This window comes from Gobio gobio (genome assembly GCF_949357685.1).
Source record: "Gobio gobio genome assembly, chromosome: 13".
NCBI classification, from domain to species: domain Eukaryota; kingdom Metazoa; phylum Chordata; class Actinopteri; order Cypriniformes; family Gobionidae; genus Gobio; species Gobio gobio.
In genome coordinates, this window is record NC_137106.1 from 19195134 (window position 1) to 19218082 (window position 22949).

General features: G+C 40.5%; 2 protein-coding genes across 2 annotated transcripts in view; one reads left to right on the forward strand and one right to left on the reverse strand.

Moving 5' to 3' along the window:
• The window catches only part of tmem121aa (transmembrane protein 121Aa), a 56961-nt gene that overhangs the window by 13638 nt on the left and 20374 nt on the right, over positions 1-22949 (reverse strand). The gene's annotated exons all lie outside the window — the stretch shown is intronic.
• LOC307136748 (paraneoplastic antigen Ma1 homolog) lies at positions 10900-12375 on the forward strand (the record flags this gene model as incomplete). The annotated part of the gene is made up of 1 exon (XM_079833995.1): positions 10900-12375. One exon carries the CDS (start codon positions 10900-10902, stop codon positions 12373-12375), a length of 1476 nt encoding a protein of 491 aa, XP_079690121.1.

Genomic DNA, 22949 nt, shown 5'->3' on the forward strand with positions numbered 1-22949 from the left:
AATGATGTTTAATGTTTAATTTCTCATGCATACTTAACAAATAGAAAAACAAAGTTGATTTAAAAGCCAGAATCATGTGGCTCTGTCGCACATTCGCTGACAGCTCGGCAGTTAGTGAAGGGCTGAATATACAGTTATGTATGTGTGTGTGTGTATATATATATATATAAGTCATCCTTATAGGTTGCTGTGGTAACAGGCATCAATCAGACCAATACGTCAGACCCCCAATAAAAGAAAACAATAATGAGCGTGACTCTTATTTCTGCTCAGTAATGAAAAATAAAAAAAGACCCTCTGTGCTTCAACTTGAAGTGGAGGATTTCGTGCTCTTTCCCTCTTTTGATCTTGTTGTTATTACAGCAAAAGACTCTGAGATCAGACCGACCCTAGTTTTAAACCCTTTCTGTGGAAACAGAATAGATATATGGCCTAGTATTGCAAAACATAAACACAGACTGCTGTTTAAACATACCCAGCGCATCTGTGTATTCTGTGAATATTGCGCATCTTCACTGCGAGTATAAAAAGAGATTCAACTAATCATTATATGAATCAATTTAACAGTCAGTTATTCTTATAGAAATTGATTTAACACTCTTACAGAAAATGAATCAACTGTTAATTCTTATAGATTTCATGAGAATGTGACTTCTGTCATACACAAACTGAGGTTGTCCTTGTATCTCCTCGCCTCTCTGCCCACCTTCATCTGGTCCGTCATCCCCCAACCCTCATGAGCCAGGTCTCTCATCCTCCTCCATCTCTTTGGAGTCCTCTCCAGGGCTGTTTCATACTCTCTTTCAACTCTCCTACTCATTGATTGACCTCTCTCCCTCTTTCCACTGCATTCCTCCCCCTCATTCACTTAATTAAAACGGCGAGTGTCTGAAAATCTGAGAGGGGCTTTGTAAGGTAATGAATGAGCATGCATTCTGCTCTAGTTGGGAAAATCTTACAAAAAACAAATCCAGGACACATTTCACATCAAAACAAAACTGTAAGATATTATTTTTTCACTAAGAAAAATGGGCTTTTATTATTTTGGCTTTTATTTAAATTTTCTAACACAATTGTTTTAGACAATTATGCGCATTTCCCTCTCCAATTTATTTCCTCCCTAATTTTGCATCTGTATACTATACTTTTGATTTTGTATAGTTCAATATACATTTCTGTTTTTTTATTTAAACATTTTTCAGTCATTCACCTTGTCTGGCTATCACTAGACCAAGCTCAATTTAAGACTGAACATTGGTCTGGGGAGTCTGCTCTGTATTTTCTACTGCACAAGAGGCCTGATAAACGAGCATAATTCAAATGACTCTGTATGCAATTGGATAGTCCTTCAACCAATCAGACCACAAGAGGCGTGATCAACGGGCAACGACCCATCTCTTCTTTATCCATCATCGTGTTAAACCCGCCAATAGCAGACATCCCAACCTGAAAAAAGTCATTTCAGGGAGGTATCTCTCCACCCCACACACTTGACCCAAGTTCTTGTCCCACCCACATACAATGGTTCCGACGCCCATGTATAGGCTATAGTGCATATATTTAGCGAAAGAGTTGATTTCTCTTGTGAACTAATAGCTGTGGACACTATAAACACATGTGAAACACAGATTGAGCAATTACACGACATATGATATATTTCAGTAAGTTGTAATGTATCCTCAACATACCTTAAGAGATATTAATTTATGTTTATTCTTTGGGAAGAGATGATCGCGTTCACTCGCGTGCTGACGCTTGAAGTTGAACTGAGGCGTCTATACAGCGCCTATACAGTCACGTCACATTAAAGAGTGTCAAAACTGTATTTATCGTTTGAATTTAATGATAAAATGGACTCAATACTTAATATGTTCTTGTGGGAACTCGGATTGAAGTCTGTTAAAACAAGCTGACTGTTAATTGTTAAAGATTGCATTCGGAACCGGAACCGAAACGGTTTGATACGAATACCGTTACACCCTTAATATATATATATATATATATATATATATATATATATATATATATATATATATATATATATATATATATATATATATATATATATATATATATATATATATATATATATATATATATATATATATATATCCTCCTGGGACCCAGAAAAAAAAGTGTTTTGAATTTAGTATTTTGTTATGTCATTACATTGTTTAGAGCATAAGAAACAAATGGAAAAAAAAAAACATTTTTGAAAAATGATATTTTATTCATATGTTATGATATGTCCTCTGCAGTTGACACCAGGACTGGAGTTGTTTAAAAAATAAAATGACATGAAATTGCATGTATAGGCAAAAACAGTGGGATTTAATTTTAATTCACCAATACAGTTTTAGGTTTCAGGATTTTTTTTAAACAAACTTTGTTTAAAGACGACGTTATGAAAGATATAATGGAATGCATTGATATACCATTTTACTTCATGAAATATGAGGGTAAAATGACCATACTTGGATTTTCCCATTACACGCTGCATGTAATTTGCATATTAATGTGTTCTTGGTGCAACATGTAATGAAAATAGAAGTGTAATAATGGGAGTAATAATTGGCAACTTTTTCATAATAATATCTAAAATTTCATAGGAATGTTGATATGTAATTTCTTTCCCTATTCGTCTCCAGAATGCCTGATAAACATGATTTGAGTCCTGGCGTCTCTACAGTGGTCATTTATTAAATCAATGCCCTGTTTTGTAACAGAAAGTCATATTTTGATCAGAAACCCCATAACATTTTCCTGAAATGTTGATTTATAACAAACTATTTGAAAATTAATCCGATTTAAATTATAATTAAAAAATATTATCATATTTCCATAAGAGTGCAAAATATTAATGTCAGCCATTTTTAAAGACCAAGAAGTTGTTGTTGTCCTGGTGAAACCTCCAAACATTTATTATCTCTCCAAAGCCCCGAATGTGCTCTTTAAAGGACATCCAGACTGTGACATGTGACATGTATGATGTCAGAGAAATTCCCTAAAATATAACGTCCACTGCAGTGGACAAAAGTCTATTCGTGGGTCCCAGGAGGATATATATATGTGTGTGTTGCATATATATATAGATACAGTATATACACTTTTTTTTACACTGAAAATGTAAAAGATAATTGTGACTTATTATGGAGTAAAGAAAAAAATTTAAAAAGGTAATAACTGCGACTTTTATCTCACAATTCTGACTTTTTTTCTCTCAGAATTGAGTGATATAAACGTGCAATTACGACTTTATAACATCAAGTGTGAGTTTATATGCAATTCTGACTTTAACACGCAATTCTGAGAAAAAGTCAGATTTGCAAGATATAAACTCGCAATTGTCCAAAAAAAGTCAGAATTGTGAGACCGTTAATATCTAGCAATTCTGACTTTTTTAACTCACAAGTGTGCATTAATATCTTACAATTCTGAGAAAAAAAGTCAGAATTGTGAGATAAAAGTCGCAGTTATTACCTTTTTTCTTTTTTTTCTTTATTCCATGCCAGAAACAAACTTCAATAGAAACCCCTCCTTAAAGGGGTCATGAACTGCGTTTTTAAAATTGTTTTATGATGTTTCCTGGGGTGCACTTATAATGTTAGAATTCTTTTTACATCAAATTTTTTCATAATTTATAAATTTTCCTTTTTCCTACCCTGATTTTAGCCTTCTGCTCTGAACGCTCCGTTTTAAGGGGCGTGTCCGCTGGAGACTTCAGTGTAAACACCCACTGCTGTGATTGGCTAACGTCTTTGCATTTGAAATATAGTATTACTCCCTCTTTTAGCTCGTTTTTACAATTACAGCTCTCATGGTTAACTAATCGTGAAAAGTGTTGCATTACATTTAGCTCTATGGCATTATATTTAGATCTATGGCATTATATTAAGATCGTGGCATGAAAGGTTGCAGTGATGATCATTGTAGCCGATCACACACATGCTGAGCGCAGGAAAGCAGCGATCTTGTCATTGCAACTCAGTTTCGGTACACTAGCGAATGCTTTCATCTTCACTAACAGTGCAAACGTGATATAGTTAAAAGATTTGTTAAATAAAACGGGAGTCACTGATAAACACGTCATTGATAAACTCTACTGTTTGATTGACAGGTTCAGCGTGTGCTTCTAAAACGATTGCAAAGGGAGCTTTCTTTGATCGCTTTCTTTATAGAATTGAATCACTGTTAAATAACAGATTATTTTCATCCTACTAAGAGAAACAACGCAAGTTGATGTTTAGTCACTGGTCTGATTTACTGACACACAGACAAAGAACATCTGACTGTACATGAATTATCACATTTCAGATCAGGCATTAGAATGAACAGTTACTTACATGTTGCATTACTGTTGAACCCAGTCACTGCACAATATTTTGTAATCCTCAACGGCATGTTTATTGCTTTGTAGCTGGAAGGTTTAACACTAAGTCTATGTTACATGCGTGAATCGGTGGGCGGGGCTAAACAGGCAGTGATGAAGTAGGCGTTGATCTTCTTCTGCTGAGGCGGTGCTTGCCTCCCTCTGACGTCATAGATCCCCACTTTGTCGTTTCCTGGGCCTGGTGTCTATAAAAGCTTTTCTTTGACTAACAAGGAAGTTTTCAGCTCTGCAATTTACAGGATATTCTCATATTACCATGACCGTTTATATATCAAAAGCTCAAGGGAAAGTTGATTTCTCAATTCATCACCCCTTTAAATGTTATGAAAAAAATGGCAAAATGTAAAGAAAAAAAACTTAACTGGCTTAGATTTTTTTTTTCCAAGTAAAATAAAATGTCTTCTTTCTTTCTTCTGATTTTGAAGATGAAATATGTCCCAGGCACATTCTTGACATTGGTTTCCTCTGTAATTTTTTCCCAAGTGACTGTGTATGTATCACTGGCCCTGTGAATGGACTCTGTGAGTAGGTCAGTCAAGAACAGACAGGGCCAGAGGGGAGGAAACAGAGCTCAGCAGAATCAGATAAAGAGCTTGACAGCCTGAAGGCCTCTCCAGTAATCATATCAACATGTTCATCCAGCCTGGCAGCCGCAATGAGCAAGAACTCCCCATGGAGCTATATCAGCAAGAGCAGTCTGAGCTCAGCAACAGACTCATAACGCTATCTTGTCTCTGCTCAGAGACAGGCCAAGACCCATCCTTTAAGACAAAGAGGAGGAGTCCCCTCTGTGGGTTTGGGCTATTTTAGTGAAACGTCAGTTCATCTCCCATTTGATGTTTCGGTTTCTTGGTTAAAGCCGCATGGAACAGCACTTCTGTTCTTTTAAATATCTGCGTTAAAAGAGCATGTTCGGCTGTTTATTGAAGCTGATCGCTGCAGCCTATATGTCCAGTTTTCGACGTAGGTTCTTCCTTCATTTTTAATTTGTAGCTGCTGTTCGAATGGTAGCTTGATAAATTTGTTGCTGATCAAATGCTCAATATCTCTACTCTCCATTATTAAGGTAGCTGGTACATTGTCAGCAGTAGCAGTTCAAACTTATTTCACATAATTAACATCTCTACGATGATTGGTTGATATACCAAGGGAGGCAAGCCTCATCTGCAATGTAATTTTTCTCATCACTAACCGCTGAAAGTGAAATACTCAATGGTTATTGGCAAAAAATGTTTTACCAACGGAGGCAAAAATCTCTGGCTGTGGATTTTGCCCCCCTCTTCCGGTCAAAATGACCAGGCCACAACATGACATGACAAGCTCAGGAGAGCAACATGACTGCATTTAGTTATGGGCTTGTTTTTTTTTTTTACACTTTAAGGCCATTTCACACTGCACCAACAGACGCCAACCCACACAGACTATCACCAGATTACTGCACATCACTTCTAAGACATTCCAATCCGCGACCAGACAAACGCTGATTCAACATGTTGAATCTGCGAAATCAAGCTCCAACAGAAGCAGACAGGGGTAATGCAATGATCCGACAAAAACAGGGGTGTTATATGTCTTTATATGTCGAATAAATCAGTCCTTACTTTTGCGCTTACAACTGGTACAAAATGCTGCAGTTTTCTGTCTTAGCCTTGCTTCATTGGTTGCCAGTAAAATACAGAAATGATTTTAAGATTTTATTTAAAGTTCTGTGTGTACCTGCCCTTATTTATATTTTGGATCTTCTTCTCAAAGAACTTTTAGATCCTCCTCTCAGATGTCATTAACTGTTCCACAGTCACATTTAAAAACCTTTATAAAGCCTTTTCAGTACTGGCACCAAGGCTTTGTAATACTTTACTCCTTTCCCACACATCTACATTTTAATCATCTCTTAATACAATTTATTTATTTTCTTACTACTTTGTATTGTATTTTATGGTATTTTTGTTTTTGCACTACGTCTAATGTGCAGCACTGGTCATGTTGTTTTAAAGTGCTATATAACATTTTATACTTTGCCCTAAAAAATACAGTAATAAGGTCTCATTTGTTAACATTAGTTAATGTATTAACTAACATGAACTAACAATGAGCAATACATTGGTTACAGCATTTATTAATGTCTTTGTTAATGTTAGTTAATAAAAATACATTCGTTGATTGTTCATGTTAGTTCACAGTGCATTAATGTTAACAAAAACAACTTTTGATTTTAATATAGGTTGAAAAGTATTGTTCATTCTTAGTTCATGTAAACTAATGAAACCTTATCGTAAAGTATACGCTTTTATTCTTAAAACTGGCCTGTTATTTATAGTCACCTTCTTTTTGGACCATTAGTCAATAATCCTCAGCCAACACCGCAGGCAGAGAATGGCAGGAAATTGCAACTTTAGTTTAACACAGCTCAAGAGATCTCATCATGTTATATAGTGGTGATTATTTTCTCATATTGTTTGAGAAGGCATTCTGTATTATCAGAGAAAACACCTCTGGCATGTACACACGGCAAAGTTTAAATGAATCAGCTAAATTGCTGTGTATGTAAAGGACAAGATCAAGCACACATGTACAGTATCAGTGCACATGGCCAGAGAAAAATCTAAAGAACGACTTCTATGAGGGAGAGATAGCAAAGGAAAGCCAACTCCCACCAAAAGCCTACTACATACAGTATTTGAAAAAGAACGCAGCTGTTCTCAGAACTGTGGCATGAGTTACCGACTTGGCACAGAGTGCCTAAAGCTTTCAATATTTTGCACATTGGAACACAGAGGAGTGTAAAAAAGAGCGCATTACGTCTGTCGGGATGTGCCCCAAGCACTACTTCTGCTTCCCTCTTTCTGCCGTGACCCCGTTCATTCTGTCCTTTAATTGCCTCACTTCCACTTGTCTCACTTCCTCTTGTCTCTATGGCTGCACTCAGAGCAGCTTTATCCCTATGAAGTGTGCTGTAACAGGATCTGTGATGACTGGTTCCGCGAGGGGGACCCTTAGGGGTGCTGCTTACTACTGTTGCATGTTCAAGGCTCTCTCAACAGCCTGGAAACAGCAGACTTGATGCCATGTTGAATCCCTTTCCACGGTTTAAGCACCAAATGCTGCTTGTCATCTGCCTGAAATAATCAAAGTAAGACCTCCCCGGGTGCCAACCAAAGCTGTCTGACAGTCTCCATGGCTCCTGAAGATGGTTGACCTTGCAGCATCTGCTGGAGCGAGGAAGAATGGGATGGTATACCACGGAGATATGAGAAGATGGATATAAAGTCTGCATCAGCATACACTCTCAGCAGGACCAGAGTGATTGTGCGGAGTGCGCAAAGAAACCTGACTCTACAAGCTTGTGCAGCACAGAAGGCAACAACCAGCACATGGATACTTGATGATACTATACTCATTCATGCAAACATTAATATTGTTGTTACTAAATTATATTTCTAAGTTATCACATTTACAGAAATCCCTCAAATTTACAGTAGGCTACTGTTTTAAAGTTTGGGTTCAGTACGATGTTTTATGTTTTTTAAAGAAGTCTCTTTTGCTCACCAGGGCTGCATTTATTTGATCAAAAATACATTTTAAAATGCTGTTTATTTTATTTTAAGGTGACGTAGTTACATCGTACTTACTTAAATAAGTATGGAGTAAAATTATTTAACTATATATTCTTACTAGACACTCTAAAAAACACTGGGTTAAAAACATCCTGTAACGGCGTTGGATCTCGTGCCGGAGCTTGTATCATGTTGAGCAGGGAGACCTTTTAACTTCTGACCAACCGCCCTACGTTATAGCTGAAATATGCTGTGCCAAACTCCAAAACCTGCCCATAAACAGCGAACAGCTCTGAGGACATATTTTAACATCCTAGTATCATACGTAACCATACCCCTGTATGTTGCTTTGCATAAAATTAAACAATAAACAGCACAAAAACGAATTTAGATCAAATAAAATGTACACAAACCCATGGGCGTCACTAGGCCCTTTTTAGGGGGGCTTCAGCCCCCCCTAAACTTCTGCCCAGCCCCCCTAAAAAAATTGTGATTAACCTTTATAACTTATGAAACTGGCAGGAGGCTTCGGCTTCGTCCCATCTTTTAATCAGCGTGTTCTTCAATCCGCAGCAGAGGTATGTGCGTTGATCTGAGCCTCATTGGTCTGTCACCGCTCGTCAATGTCCACATTTTTGAGAAAACCAATCAAATCAGAGCATCTATGTACGCACAGATGCTGCCGAGGCTGCGTGAATTTTAGCAGCACAACTCGACGTCAAGTGCGAGATATGTAAGTAGCTAAACTAAACATTTCATATTTGACAGCTGCTTCTTTAAGTCAGAAATGTTAAACAAATGACAAAAATATTCAGGCAAATTAATAAATATTTATAATATAATTAACAAACAAGAAATTTTAACCAAGCCGTTTTCTTCAGATTAGGCATACGATTAATAGTAATGAATGTGTGCATATTGTAAATTAATGTAATTCCATTTGTAGCATTCAGTAAATAAAAAACCTCAGCGTTTTTCAGCCTGTGGGCATAAGATTAGTAATGAATGTGTGCATATTGTGAATTAATTTAATAAATTTAGTTAACTAGCTTTCCTGGTAGCCTTCAGTAAATTAACATGTCTATGAAAATGATTCATAAAACATATAAATATCAGTTAAACATATATTTTACTGTCTTCACTGACGAAAATGGAAAAACTTAATCAGTCATATCTGCCCACTGACATGGTTTTCAAGCTATGGATATCTAATGTTTTGCCATTCAGAACATCTTAAAATGCACATGTAGATCATGGAAATCAAAATTTTCTCGGGGGAGTAGGCCCTCGAACCCCCCTTACTACCTCACATTTGGGATCTCAGTGATTATAAACCAGCCTACATTGTATGATTAAAGGAACTCGCCGACTTTGTGGGACTTTATCTTATTCCCAGTGTAGCGCTCTGCTAATTTTATATATTGTTTATTTTATGTTCTGGTTAACAGAAATACAAGATATTCTGAAGTATGGGTCAGTTCTATTGTCCCTGGTGTGTAACTACATTTTTTTATTAATATGTGTTAACGCAGTTATAAAGGGGAGGTGTTGAAATATCCTCTGTTGTGAGTAACCTTTGAACCCTCTGTCATTTTGTTTGTATTGGATGGCTAGCTGTCAGTTTGTTTGTTATCCAATCAGAGCCATCCTGAGAGCAGTTGGGCAACCTATCGGGTTGTTAAAGGGGGCGGGACGAAAAAAACGAGTGAGGAGAAAAAAAAAAACGGAGAGATATTATGAGCAAAAAGTTAGTTCTAAGTTCTGTATGATTGATATATTACTGGTCATCAAAGTTGAGAGCCAAAGGGGGAATTTTTCTTGGTTTTTGTCACTGTGTAACCTGGTTAAAACGGGAGAGTGAGTTTAGTTTGGAGCTGGTTAAATCGATCACGGAGATTCTTCTGAAGTGAAGCCAACGTCAACCATGTGCGAACTGCTAATAACTAGCCATGTGGGAATTGCTGCTTTATAGTCAGGAATCCACTTTGCCACCGAGTTTCTGAGTGAGTATGGACATTGTGAACTAAAATGAAAATGACATTTTGGACAAGAAATAGTTAAGCTCATTTAATCTTGTGGACTTTTGGCTAGTGTGCGTCAGAGGCTGCCACCCATGTTGCTGCAATAGATGTGCTCAGGATTCGCGCTGCAGGCGGGAGGTGTTGCGTTTGCACATGAACGGACGGAGTTTCTGGATGGGTTTCATCATTGCGTATCTCACCATTGGACGGATCAGAGTGGATAGACGGTCACTATAATCTTTCTGGTATCGAGGAATCGTGAGTACGGACCATATTATTTGGAACGGTTTCAACTGAGCTCCAACAAGCGCGCCAACGTTGTGGTACCACAAAACTGAGACATAAAAGAAAAAACCCCGGGGTATTGTTCATTGTATCTAATTTGGAACATGAAGGCATGTTAAAAGGTTAACTCATCTAGTTCTAAAAAACCAACAACAATATAAATACATTTTGAGTTTAACATTCAACCGTTGTGGTCTGATATTTAAGTGTGTGTGATTGAAATGTGATTGTGATTTTAGTTTCAACTTTGCAAATAAGGGTTATAGTGGCAAATTATATGTGCATGGGAGTTTATTGCTCACAGCAAAACACAACAAACAAACACAGTATAGCTGTATTCAAGTTAACCAGGCCTCTCTACACTCTAGCCAGAGTTGCATAAAAAAATTTAGTTGCTGTTAATACATCCCGATTTTCAATTCAAGTAACCTCTCACAAATTCATTCCCCATGCACATAAAAAAATAAATAACTGGAATTGTGTAGGAGGGTTACACGTGGGGGCTCGTCCGGGATTGTTGTTTACTGTTGTTTTGTTTTGTGAGCAGGTTTATAAAATATAAACCTAAATGAGGTAGCTTAATAGCCTATAGCCACTAGTGTGTGTTTCAGAGGATTTTTTTTTTTTCCGCATGTAAAGCTAATATAACATGGATTCAGAACAGATTTTCAAATGGTGTAAAGACAAAGGTATTGATGCAGGTAAAGCCTTTGTGCTTAGTAGGGTGTCACTTGGTGTCACTGATGAGACTATGTATAAGGTACTGGATGAGGTTGAAGTTTTCGGTCCCTGTAAAATAAGAGGAAGGTGTGTAGAACACTTCAGTAAAAGCCAGTTAGTTTTAGTCGAAACTATTAAGGAAATAACTAAGACTGACATACCTGAACAGTTACTAGCTGGAGATGACTTTGGACCTTGGATAGTGAATGTTACTGAGACCCAGAGTGTTCCTGTACCTGGTAAAGGAGATTTCCATTCCAAGTTGCTGTCATTCTTAGCAAATGAAGGGAAGACACTAGCTGATGTCACAGGCTTACTTACCTCTGCTTCTGCTCCACCCATCGCTCCAGACCTGAACACAAAGCTGGTGAATGCCATCTCCTCACTAGTTGAAAAATGTCAAGCCACGCCTGTAGATGGACCGGGCTATCGCAAGCTACGCATGTTCTCAGGAATGAAACCCACTCCACATGGAGAAGAGGAGTATGACGCTTGGGCGGAACAGACCACCCACATGTTGGACGAGTGGCAATGTTCTGATGTTGTCAAGAGACAGAGAGTAGCTGAGAGTCTTAAAGGGCCAGCAGCAGATATTGTCCGAGGTTTGAGAGTCACTAATCCCCAGGCCACTGCCAATGACTACTTTAAAGTCCTTGAAACAGCTTTTGGAACCACAGACAGTGCAGCTGATCTCATGGTAAGGTTTCGTAATACACTCCAGCAAGACGGTGAGAAATTATCAGCCTACTTACTCAGATTAGACAAACTATTGCATGCAGTCCATCGTAAAGGTGGAATTGAAGTGTTTGACATGAACCGAGCGCGCATTGATCAAGTTGCTAGAGGTTCTCTGCCTCATGACCTTGTTGCCCTTCGTATAAGACTGACTTACAAACTCAAGCCTCCTCCCAGTTTTACTGATTTGCTTCGGGATGTAAGAGAAGAAGAGGAGATGATCCTTGAAAGACCGATGGTGAAGAAGGGTACGTCTTTAGCTATTGGTAGACGTGCAGAGTGTGCTACAGCCTCAGTTGTACATGTACTGCCAGAGCCTGCGCCAGTTTGTGACGTAGCAGAGAAAGATCCTGCAATAGAGAGTCTAAAGAAAGAATTTCAAGGTCTCAAGACTGATGTTGCACGCCTCCTTTCTGCCTCCGTGACTGCATCAGCAAGCGTGGCACAGCAGGTAGACCAGAACCCCAGCCAGAAAGCTACTGGAAACTCGTATACACGTGTGAAGGAGAGGGCTCCCAAACCTCAGTATCGTGCTGATGTCTTTTGCTACAGATGTGGTGAAGATGGTCATTTCCAGCGGGAATGTCAAAACCCAGAAAATCTCAGAAAAGTGAACAAGCGTCTCTTGAAAATAAAACAGCCGACGGGAAACTTTCCAGGGGCTCAGTAGAGGAACGGCCTGACGCTCCGGGGAAGATACGTTCCACAAGGTGTGACACGCTACCAGAAAAGATGGCTAACTTGCCAGAGGGTTTAGTTGGACCTAGCTCTATTGTCTCAGTGCAAATTGAGGGCATTTACGCCAAAGCTTTACTTGATAGCGGGTCTCAAGTTACCCTACTGTATCGCTCCTTTTATGATAAGTATCTGAAGCACCTGCCTTTGACCCCTATCGAGTGCCTGGAGATTTGGGGCCTCAGTGCAAAGGAGTATCCATATAATGGTTACGTGTGCTTGAAGCTTGAGTTTACTGGAGATGTAGTGGGAGTAGCTGAGACCGTAGAAACACTTGTGCTTGTGTGTCCAGACCCGGTCATGAAAGGGGATGTTTCCGTCGTGGTCGGCACAAACACCTCTATAGTTCGAAGACTGTTCCATTCATGCAAAACACATGGAGGAGATCATTTTCTTAACACCCTGTCTGTTCATCCAGTAATAAAAGAAGCTTATGAAAAGTTTCAGGAAACTCCTGACGACACAGCTGAGATAAAAAAAGGAACAATCTGGTTCACACGAGACAAGCCTTTCACTATTCCACCCGGCGGCGCTGCAACGGTTGTTGGTATTCCAAAGTTTCCTGGAGGTCTCTCTAGCCAAGCTGTTCTCATAGACCGTCCGGAGGAGGATTGTTTTCCCGAAGAGCTTCTGGTCATGCCGGTTGTTGAAAAGTCCATTGCTGTTCACAGTCGTCGCATCACAGTCACCCTGAGAAATGTTTCCAGTCATAATGTGACATTAAAACGTGGAGTTCCTATTGCTCATCTATTCCCTGTAGATGTAATAAACACAGTTCTTGAAAAGGAGGGTCCTAAGCTGTCAACACCTAAATTGTCCCCGTCTTCTTTCAACTTTGGTGATTCTTCTGTGCCTCCTGAGTGGAAGGAGCGACTCTGTCAAAAGATGATGGAGAGAAAAGAGGTTTTCTCCTGCAGTGAGTTCGATGTGGGTTGTGCAAAGAGCACACAACACAGCATTCGGGTGACAGATGATCGACCTTTCAGAGAACGTTCTAGACGTTTACCACCAGGTGATTTGGAGGATGTGAGGAAGCATCTGAATGATCTCAAAGAGGCCGGAATCATTTCAGAATCTAGAAGCCCCTATGCTTCTCCAATAGTTGTGGTTCGCAAGAAAAACGGCACCATACGAATGTGTGTGGACTATAGGACGTTAAACAGGAGAACGATTACGGACCAGTACACAGTCCCTCGTGTGGAAGATGCTTTGTCCTGCCTTGGTGGTAGTCAGTGGTTCAGTGTGCTTGACCTCAGAAGCGGCTATTATCAGATCCCTTTAGCTGCTGTTGATAAAGAAAAGACAGCCTTCACTTGCCCAGCAGGGTTTTATCAGTTTGAACGGATGCCGCAGGGGATTTGTGGGGCCCCGGCCACATTTCAACGGATTATGGAAAGGACTGTTGGTGATATGAATCTACTGGAAGTGCTGGTGTATCTGGATGACGTGATTGTTTTTGGAAGAACATTAGAGGAACACGAGCAGCGCCTTCTTAAAGTCCTCGACAGATTGAAGGAGGAAGGATTAAAGATATCTTTGGATAAATGTCAGTTCTGCTGCCCCTCTGTTACATACCTTGGCCACATTGTGTCTAGGAATGGCATTGCTACAGACCCTGCAAAGATTGAGGCTGTGAAATCATGGCCACGCCCAGAAAACATCACTGCTCTTCGTTCCTTCCTTGGCTTCTGTGGATATTACAGACGTTTTGTAAAGGATTTCTCCCGAGTCTGTTATCCACTCAACCAGTTGCTTCAGGGCTGCATTGTGGCTGGAAAGACAGGGAAAGTGACAAAGAAAAAAAAGAACATCGAAGAGCAGAGGAAAGCACAAGCAGGCACAGCAACAAAAGATTGGTATCATCCTTCTGAGACTTTTGGTGCTAGGTGGGATAAAGACTGTGAGAAAGCTTTTGAGGCTTTAAAGAGAAGTCTTACAGAGGCGCCTGTGCTGGCAATCGCCAACCCAAAACTGTCATATGTGCTGCATGTTGATGCAAGCAGAGAAGGATTGGGAGGTGTCCTTTATCAGGATCAGGGAGAAGGTTTGCGCCCAGTTGCTTTTGTCAGCAGAAGCCTCTCTCCAGCAGAAAAGAATTATCCCACGCATAAGCTCGAGTTTCTGGCATTAAAATGGGCTGTTGTTAACAAATTGCATGATTATCTCTATGGAGTTAAGTTTGAGGTCCACACTGATAACAATCCGTTAACATATGTTTTAACTACGGCTAAATTGGACGCAACAGGTCATCGATGGTTGGCGGAATTGTCAACATATGATTTTAGTCTGAAGTATCGGCCTGGGAAACAGAACGTGGATGCGGATGCATTATCACGCCGTCCTCATGCGAATCAAAATGCTTCACATGAGAAGGAAACACTGCTTGCCACCACAGTCCAAGCTGTCTGTCACATGTCCAAAGTCAGAGTACCTCACTGTTGCCGGTGCAGAGCTGTGGATCTCATGGGCTCATCCAAAGACGGGGTGCCCAGAGCCTATTGCAACTTGTCTTTCCTGAACACTCAACAGTTGCCCAAATTGAGCACAGCAGAAATCTCAAATTCTCAGCAGAAAGACTCATGCCTTGGAGAAGTGTGGCGTGCTATCATTCAGAAGAATGCCAACTACGCCAGCAAAGAGAAACATCCTGATGTGTCATTGTTGTTAAAAGAGTGGGATAAGCTATTGATCAAAGACTGTGTTGTATAGAATGAGCCATCCACCAAACAAACCAGTTCGGCAGCAGCTGTTGCTCCCACAAGAGTTCAGACCAACTGTGCTCCAGTCGTTGCATGACCAATCGGGCCATTTGGGAATTGACAAGACATACGGGCTGATACGAGAGCGGTTTTACTGGCCTCGCATGAAAGTTCAGGTTGAACGATACTGCAAGAGCTGTCCGAGGTGTATTCAGAGGAAGACGCTGCCTAAAAGAGCTGCTGAGTTGTCACATCTTAAAGGTCCCATGGCATGAAATTTTCATTTTATGAGGTATTTCAACATTAATATGAGTTCCCCTAGCCTGAATATTGTCCCCAAGTGGATAGAAATGTTGATCGGTGTAAACCCGAGTTCTGGCTGTCTCTCTCTGCCTTTGAGAAAATGACAGGCCAGACTAGCCAATCCTGAAGCCTCCTGGTTTGACGTCCAAGCAGGAACGGTTTCCTCCCTTTCCCCCGCCCAGAGAATCTGGCACGCCCATGCAAGCGCTCGAGATCATTAACGTTACTTGTGAACGAGTGAACTGGCAGTTTCTCAGTGTTTGGATGTACAAATGAAAACAGAAGTCTTTCTTCAGTTCCTTCTGATCTGTGATCATTGATTTCTGATGTGTAGCTAATTATTTATTATTCGTGCACACGCTGCGGCTTCTCTCTCTCCCGACAGAACGGTGTTTTCGTGTTTTCTATCTTGTGAGTCAGTGTTTTGTACGTCCTCGTCGCGTCTATCTGTTCTAAAATGTGCATACAGTCTTTTCTGTTTAACATCAGCAGTAACATCTTTAGAGATAAACCTCACACACGCCGAAGCTCGGCCTTCAACATCCCCGACCCCCAGTACTGCATCTGGCCCACAGCGGAGGCACCAAACGCGGCGTGAGATTAAGCAGAAGGGGGGTAAGCGTGAGGGTATCTGGGCTAGGCTAGCCAGCTTTCCCCACAATAAACTGGATTACATTCGATTACTGCTGTTGTGTCTTTGTTTGCGCTGTGTAAGTTACTCAATGCGCATCACTGACGCTATTCATATGATTGGAACATATCTAGAAATAATGCTTTAATCAAACTTACTAACTCGTTCATCTCGCTGTAATGGTACATTGCATGTGTTACAAAGTTGGTAGAATAATGATGAAGAGGACTCGGTGTGACTGGGACTCGTGTTTATTCAGAACTCTCAGATACAAACACAATAAACTCGCGCTGACAGACAACGCTCTCATAACTCAGTAGTTACTATAAATAACTTTGTTAGCAATCGCTCCGTCTCCGTGATGTCCTGTTCGCGAACGAATCATTCTTTTGAATCGGTTCTTTTTAGTGAACCGAACCAGTTCACCAAATCGGACTGAATCGTTCTAAACGGTTCGCGTCTCGAGTCAGCGCTGATCCATAATTTACTAACTTTCTGACATGAGTGACAGCCCCTCTGACTAGAAATAAACTAATAACCTGAAGTATATTCTAGTAACTACAACAGTTCACCCTGAACTGAGACATGCTGAGAGAACTGATGTGAAGTGAACACAGGTCCATCTGTCTCTGGCAGACTCGTGCCTGCTCGTGCCTCGTTAAACCACGCCCCCTCCGCTCATATAAAATGCAAAGATGTCAGCCAATCACAACAGTGGGCGTTTTTCCTGAAGTCTCACAGCAGACACGCCTCTTGAAGCAGGGCAGTCAGCCACAGGGCAAACAGCAGTATAGAAAAAATGCCTTTTATTTCTAAATTATGACATTTTATGATGTAAAAATCATACTAACAATATAAGTACACCTCAGGAAACACTATAAAATAATAGAAAAATGCCATGCCATGGGACCTTTAACAGTGATGGACCGATGGATCTCGTCTGTATGGACTTTCTGACGATTGAGCCTGACTCCAGAAATATCGGCAATGTGCTCGTAGTTACAGATCATTACACCAGGTATGCTCAAGCTTTTGCAACTAAGGATCAAAAGGCATCGACTGTCGCTAAGGTTCTGTGGGAACAGTACTTTGTTCACTATGGTTTGCCAAGAAGAGTGCACTCAGATCAGGGCAGGGATTTTGAGAGTCGCCTTATCCATGAACTGTTGAGCATGCTTGGCATAAAGAAATCCAGGACCACTCCCTACCACCCTCAGGGTGACCCACAGCCTGAGCGTTTTAACAGAACACTTCTTGACATGCTTGGAACTTTGGAGACACAAGACAAAAGTAAATGGAGTAAACACCTCAGCCATCTTGTGCATGCATACAATTGCACAGTGAATGAGTCAACAGGCTATTCTCCATATTTGTTAATGTTTGGACGAGAAGCCAGGCTGCCAGTAGACGTGGCATTCGGTGTCTCAAGTGATGGCACCTCCACACAATCCTACTTGAGGTATGTCAAAAACATGAAACGTGAGCTTCAAGCGGCCTATCAGTTGGCTGAGAGGATGGCAGATAAAAAAAATGAAGGGAACAAGCAACGCTATGATCAGAGAGTTCGTTTCTGTCCATTAGGTTCCGGGGACAGGGTCTTGATCCGAAACCTGGGTTTACAAGGGAAGCACAAGCTTGCTGATCGGTGGAAAGATACCCCTTACATTGTGGAGAGTCAACTGCCTGGTTTGCCCGTGTTCAAACTGAAGCCAGAGAGTGGACATGGGCCTGAAAAAATACTGCACCGAAATCACATTCTGCCGATTGGAAAGGAAGTGCAGCTGCGGCCTGAGATGAACAAGGAGCTCCCGAAACGAAGGAGAGCCAGCAAGCGGCTCAAAGCAAAGAGAAAAGAGAACAATGATACTCCTTGCTTACCAGTGCCTGAACAGGATGATATGAGGGAGGTAGCATCTGACTCCGAAGATGATGAGATGGGTGTATGGCATGACTATTGTGTACCACGAGAGTTACAAGGATCAGAACCTCAAAACATTGACTACTGTGAGCCTTTTAATCTGGATTTGGATCTGGCTGTTTTGACAAGTAACTCAGAAATGGATGAGACCGCTGACGAACCTGCCGTCGTGGAGGAGGATGACCATCTGGTACAAAATGTGACTGCAGAAATTGGGAAACGAGACAGAGACACAGAAATACAGATGTCAGACGAAATAGCTGAGAGACTAAGCGGTATAACAGAAAGTCCTGACAAGACAACTCGACCTCAGAGACTAAAGAAAGTTCCAACCCGACTAACTTATGACTTTCTAGGGACCCCGACGTCAGTAGCTGTTGGTACACATAGTGCTACCGTAGTTGAGGTAAATGACCAGAAAGATTCTTTAGGCCTATCTCCTATTAAGAGATATAAAAGTTATTTTTACAAATGGATAGGTTAAGGGGAAGGTTAGTCATTTTCCTAACACAGTCTTTTAAGAAAATGTGTTTATTTTCTTGAATGTGATTTATGGTGTTAGACATGTCATGAGGGCATGACCATTTTCTTTCTGGGGGGAGAATGTAGCGCTCTGCTAATTTTATATATTGTTTATTTTATGTTCTGGTTAACAGAAATACAAGATATTCTGAAGTATGGGTCAGTTCTATTGTCCCTGGTGTGTAACTACATTTTTGTATTAATATGTGTTAACGCAGTTATAAAGGGGAGGTGTTGAAATATCCTCTGTTGTGAGTAACCTTTGAACCCTCTGTCATTTTGTTTGTATTGGATGGCTAGCTGTCAGTTTGTTTGTTATCCAATCAGAGCCATCCTGAGAGCAGTTGGGCAACCTATCGGGTTGTTAAAGGGGGCGGGACGAAAAAAACGAGTGAGGAGAAAAAAAAAAACGGAGAGATATTATGAGCAAAAAGTTAGTTCTAAGTTCTGTATGATTGATATATTACTGATCATCAAAGTTGAGAGCCAAAGGGGGAATTTTTCTTGGTTTTTGTCACTGTGTAACCTGGTTAAAACGGGAGAGTGAGTTTAGTTTGGAGCTGGTTAAATCGATCACGGAGATTCTTCTGAAGTGAAGCCAACGTCAACCATGTGCGAACTGCTAATAACTAGCCATGTGGGAATTGCTGCTATATAGTCAGGAATCCACTTTGCCACGAGTTTCTGAGTGAGTATGGACATTGTGAACTAAAATGAAAATGACATTTTGGACAAGAAATAGTTAAGCTCATTTAATCTTGTGGACTTTTGGCTAGTGTGCGTCAGAGGCTGCCACCCATGTTGCTGCAATAGATGTGCTCAGGATTCGCGCTGCAGGCGGGAGGTGTTGCGTTTGCACATGAACGGACGGAGTTTCTGGATGGGTTTCATCATTGCGTATCTCACCATTGGACGGATCAGAGTGGATAGACGGTCACTATAATCTTTCTGGTATCGAGGAATCGTGAGTACGGACCATATTATTTGGAACGGTTTCAACTGAGCTCCAACAAGCGCGCCAACGTTGTGGTACCACAAAACTGAGACATAAAAGAAAAAACCCCGGGGTATTGTTCATTGTATCTAATTTGGAACATGAAGGCATGTTAAAAGGTTAACTCATCTAGTTCTAAAAAACCAACAACAATATAAATACATTTTGAGTTTAACATTCAACCGTTGTGGTCTGATATTTAAGTGTGTGTGATTGAAATGTGATTGTGATTTTAGTTTCAACTTTGCAAATAAGGGTTATAGTGGCAAATTATATGTGCATGGGAGTTTATTGCTCACAGCAAAACACAACAAACAAACACAGTATAGCTGTATTCAAGTTAACCAGGCCTCTCTACACTCTAGCCAGAGTTGCATAAAAAAATTTAGTTGCTGTTAATACATCCCGATTTTCAATTCAAGTAACCTCTCACAAATTCATTCCCCATGCACATAAAAAAATAAATAACTGGAATTGTGTAGGAGGGTTACACGTATCCCCCAGAGTTAGATAAGTCCATAAATACTATTCTCATCTCCGTGCGTGCCATATCTCTGTCTGACGCACCCTCCCGCTAGCCTAGCATAGCACAAAGACTGGAGGTAAATGGCTCCAGCAAGCCTACTGCTCAATACCATGAGTGCAATGATATTACGCAGTGCCTAAAAAAATAGTCCCCAGCACTCTTTCTGTGTGCAAGCAGGTTGTCACGTTGGTTATGTTGATGGAAGTTAGCCAATTTTCAGGTGCTGTGTAATATCCTTGCGCCGCTGCACTCATGGTACGGCAGAAAAGTTCCTTGATTATTACTGAGCGAATAGTTCCTAGCCATATCGGCCTAGAAAATCACTACTTTTCATTTTCCGTCGGTCTTAGCACACGATGTAACTATACACATCTCAACATGTAAATAGGAAAATGTTGGTGTTATTTTGTCACTTAAGCCGCGTTTCCACCGCAGGAACTTTACCCCGGAACCAGGAACTTTGTGGGGGAACACGGTGTGTTTCGACCGCAGGAACCAGGGTCTAAATTAAGTTCCGGGTAAATATTTCCCCCTCCAAACGGCCCTGCTTGCGAGGTGGTACTTTTGAAAAGTTCGCAAACTTTCGGGGGTGGGACTTGGGCGCTGAACATGCTGATTGGTTGAGCTCTCGCAGCATTTTTTTTTCCACCGCCATATTTACAAGTCTTTTGCGAGGTGGGTTTCGTGGGTTCTGCGTTCAGTAAATATTTTCTTTGCAACAATGGAGTTCAACAAAAAATTTGACCGATTTATTCGGCTTTATTGAGCATGTAAGCGGAGGAGGACATCCAGCGGGAACTGGAAACGGCGACCCGCAATGGAAAGGTATAACGTTACCTGAAGATATCGACTCGGTTCCAGTCACACTGGAAAACAGTGCAGAGAGAAGTTGAAGAAATTAAGACAAGATTACAAGAAATTAAAGGATAACAACCGGAGCGGTTCCGACCGGCGTATTGTTGGGACAGAAATTTTTTGGTACAGCGGTAACGAAAGACTCGGCTAGTGCGTTGTTGGAAACCATCCAGGAATCCGAGTGGGTTGAAGGTAAATATCTCATCTTGGTATCATCTATTAAACTTGTTGCAGTGTTTAAACACGTTGCAGTAACTTTTTTCAACGTGCTTTTCCAGGTGTAACGAGTGGCCCTGATGAATTGCAGGCAACGGAGACCAGCGTGTTTTCCCCCGCGGTCACCAGTACGTTAACCCCGTGTCTCCTGCCGAAACACACACACGCAGAGGTATAAAGCTGACAAAAATGTGTATATATTTAAAAACTGATGCGTAATCCTTAATGGTTTTGAGTAGTTTTGTTGTTTTTAATTGTAAACTTAAATTGCCCATGATAAAAATGGCACACTGGGCATTGTTCAAGCTGGGCAAACAATTGTTCATTATTTGTAGTGAAAACACTTTAAATAATTAATTGATGGTTTCTATTGTTTCATGGTTGCCTTGTGTATTAATTTCCATGTGTTTCAGTGCAATTTTTCTACTTAGAGAAAAGGAAAAGGGACTGTGACTTTCTTGATGCACTGAGGGACATGGAGGATGCTAACCGGGCCGTCCTGCAGCATGGACAAGAACAGCGAGACCAATATATTCAGCTGTTACTGGAGAGCCAGGCCGAGGAGAAATGAGGAGGCAAGAGTTGGCATTCCACCAGTCAGAAGCGGAAGAAAGCAGAGGGACTTTCAGACCGGGTTTCTGTCTGTTCTTGGACAGTTTGTCCAGTCGTTCAAGAAGTAGCCACAATGACCAGCCGCTTGAATGAAGCATTTGCACTACCACATTTGTACTTTATATATTGTACGTGTTGGCACAGCTCTTGGACAGGTTACTGAAAAATACACTTTTTTTTATATTGTTGTTTTCACATTTTATATTTTCATTTTATTGTTCTAGTAATTTATTTGTCTTTGCACACTTATTTTCATTTTGTAAGAACTAATCTGTCTAAAATAAAGTCAAATGTGTAAAATGTCACTGTGTCTTTAATTTCCACATTCTAACTAACCACATTCTAATTGTATTCATATAGTGTAGGAAGCAAATAAAAGGGCTGCTGCTCGCAAGTCTTTCTGAATATGCACATAAACATATCTAGAAAACCCAAATATTATATTTTTAAATGTATAACTATGTGAATGTAGTATAATAACTTATAACCACAACTTAAGTGAAGCCATAAGTGTGGTCCTGCTTCATTTCAAATTTGAGGAAGAAGTCTCTAAAATTATGCATTTAATGAAGCATATTGTAATACTAGTCATGTGACTTTTTTTTTTGTGAATGTTAAGAGATGTTATTGTGATAACAAATAAAATACTTGCAGTCTAGTACCTAATCTTTCAACCGCTTAATTCAGTCTATTGTTTTCATTCAATTAACTTTTCACACATCTGTCATGAATGACTGAAACCTCATTATCCTTTTATAGAAAATATTTTGTTTTGGAATTTAGCTATTACAACACATTCAGATTTTGGATTGCCCATCATCCCATTTTGCATTAAAATGGTCAAACCAGGTGAAAGTGCACGTTTAAATAAGCAGTGTTGGTAAAGTGTATGCAAAAGCAGCACTGCTTGCATCTCCTCCACTTGTTATTGTTGCAGACAGTATCGCGCAAAAGTGATTCATGTCTGTCGGTGACTGGGAGAAGCAGTTGCGCGCATTCCCACGTCACCGGACTAATTTGCCTAATCTCCCCGGTACTTTAGACAGCGGTGGAAACGCAGATTGTAGCAGGTCTGGGGGAGAAAAAGTTCCTGGGAAAAAAGTTCCTGGTACAAATAGTTCCGGGTAATTTCGGTGGAAACGCGGCTTTATTGAGCAGTAGGCTAGCTGGAGCCATTTACCTCCAGTCTTTGTGCTGAGCTAGGCTAGCACTAGGTGCGTCAGACAGAGTTAT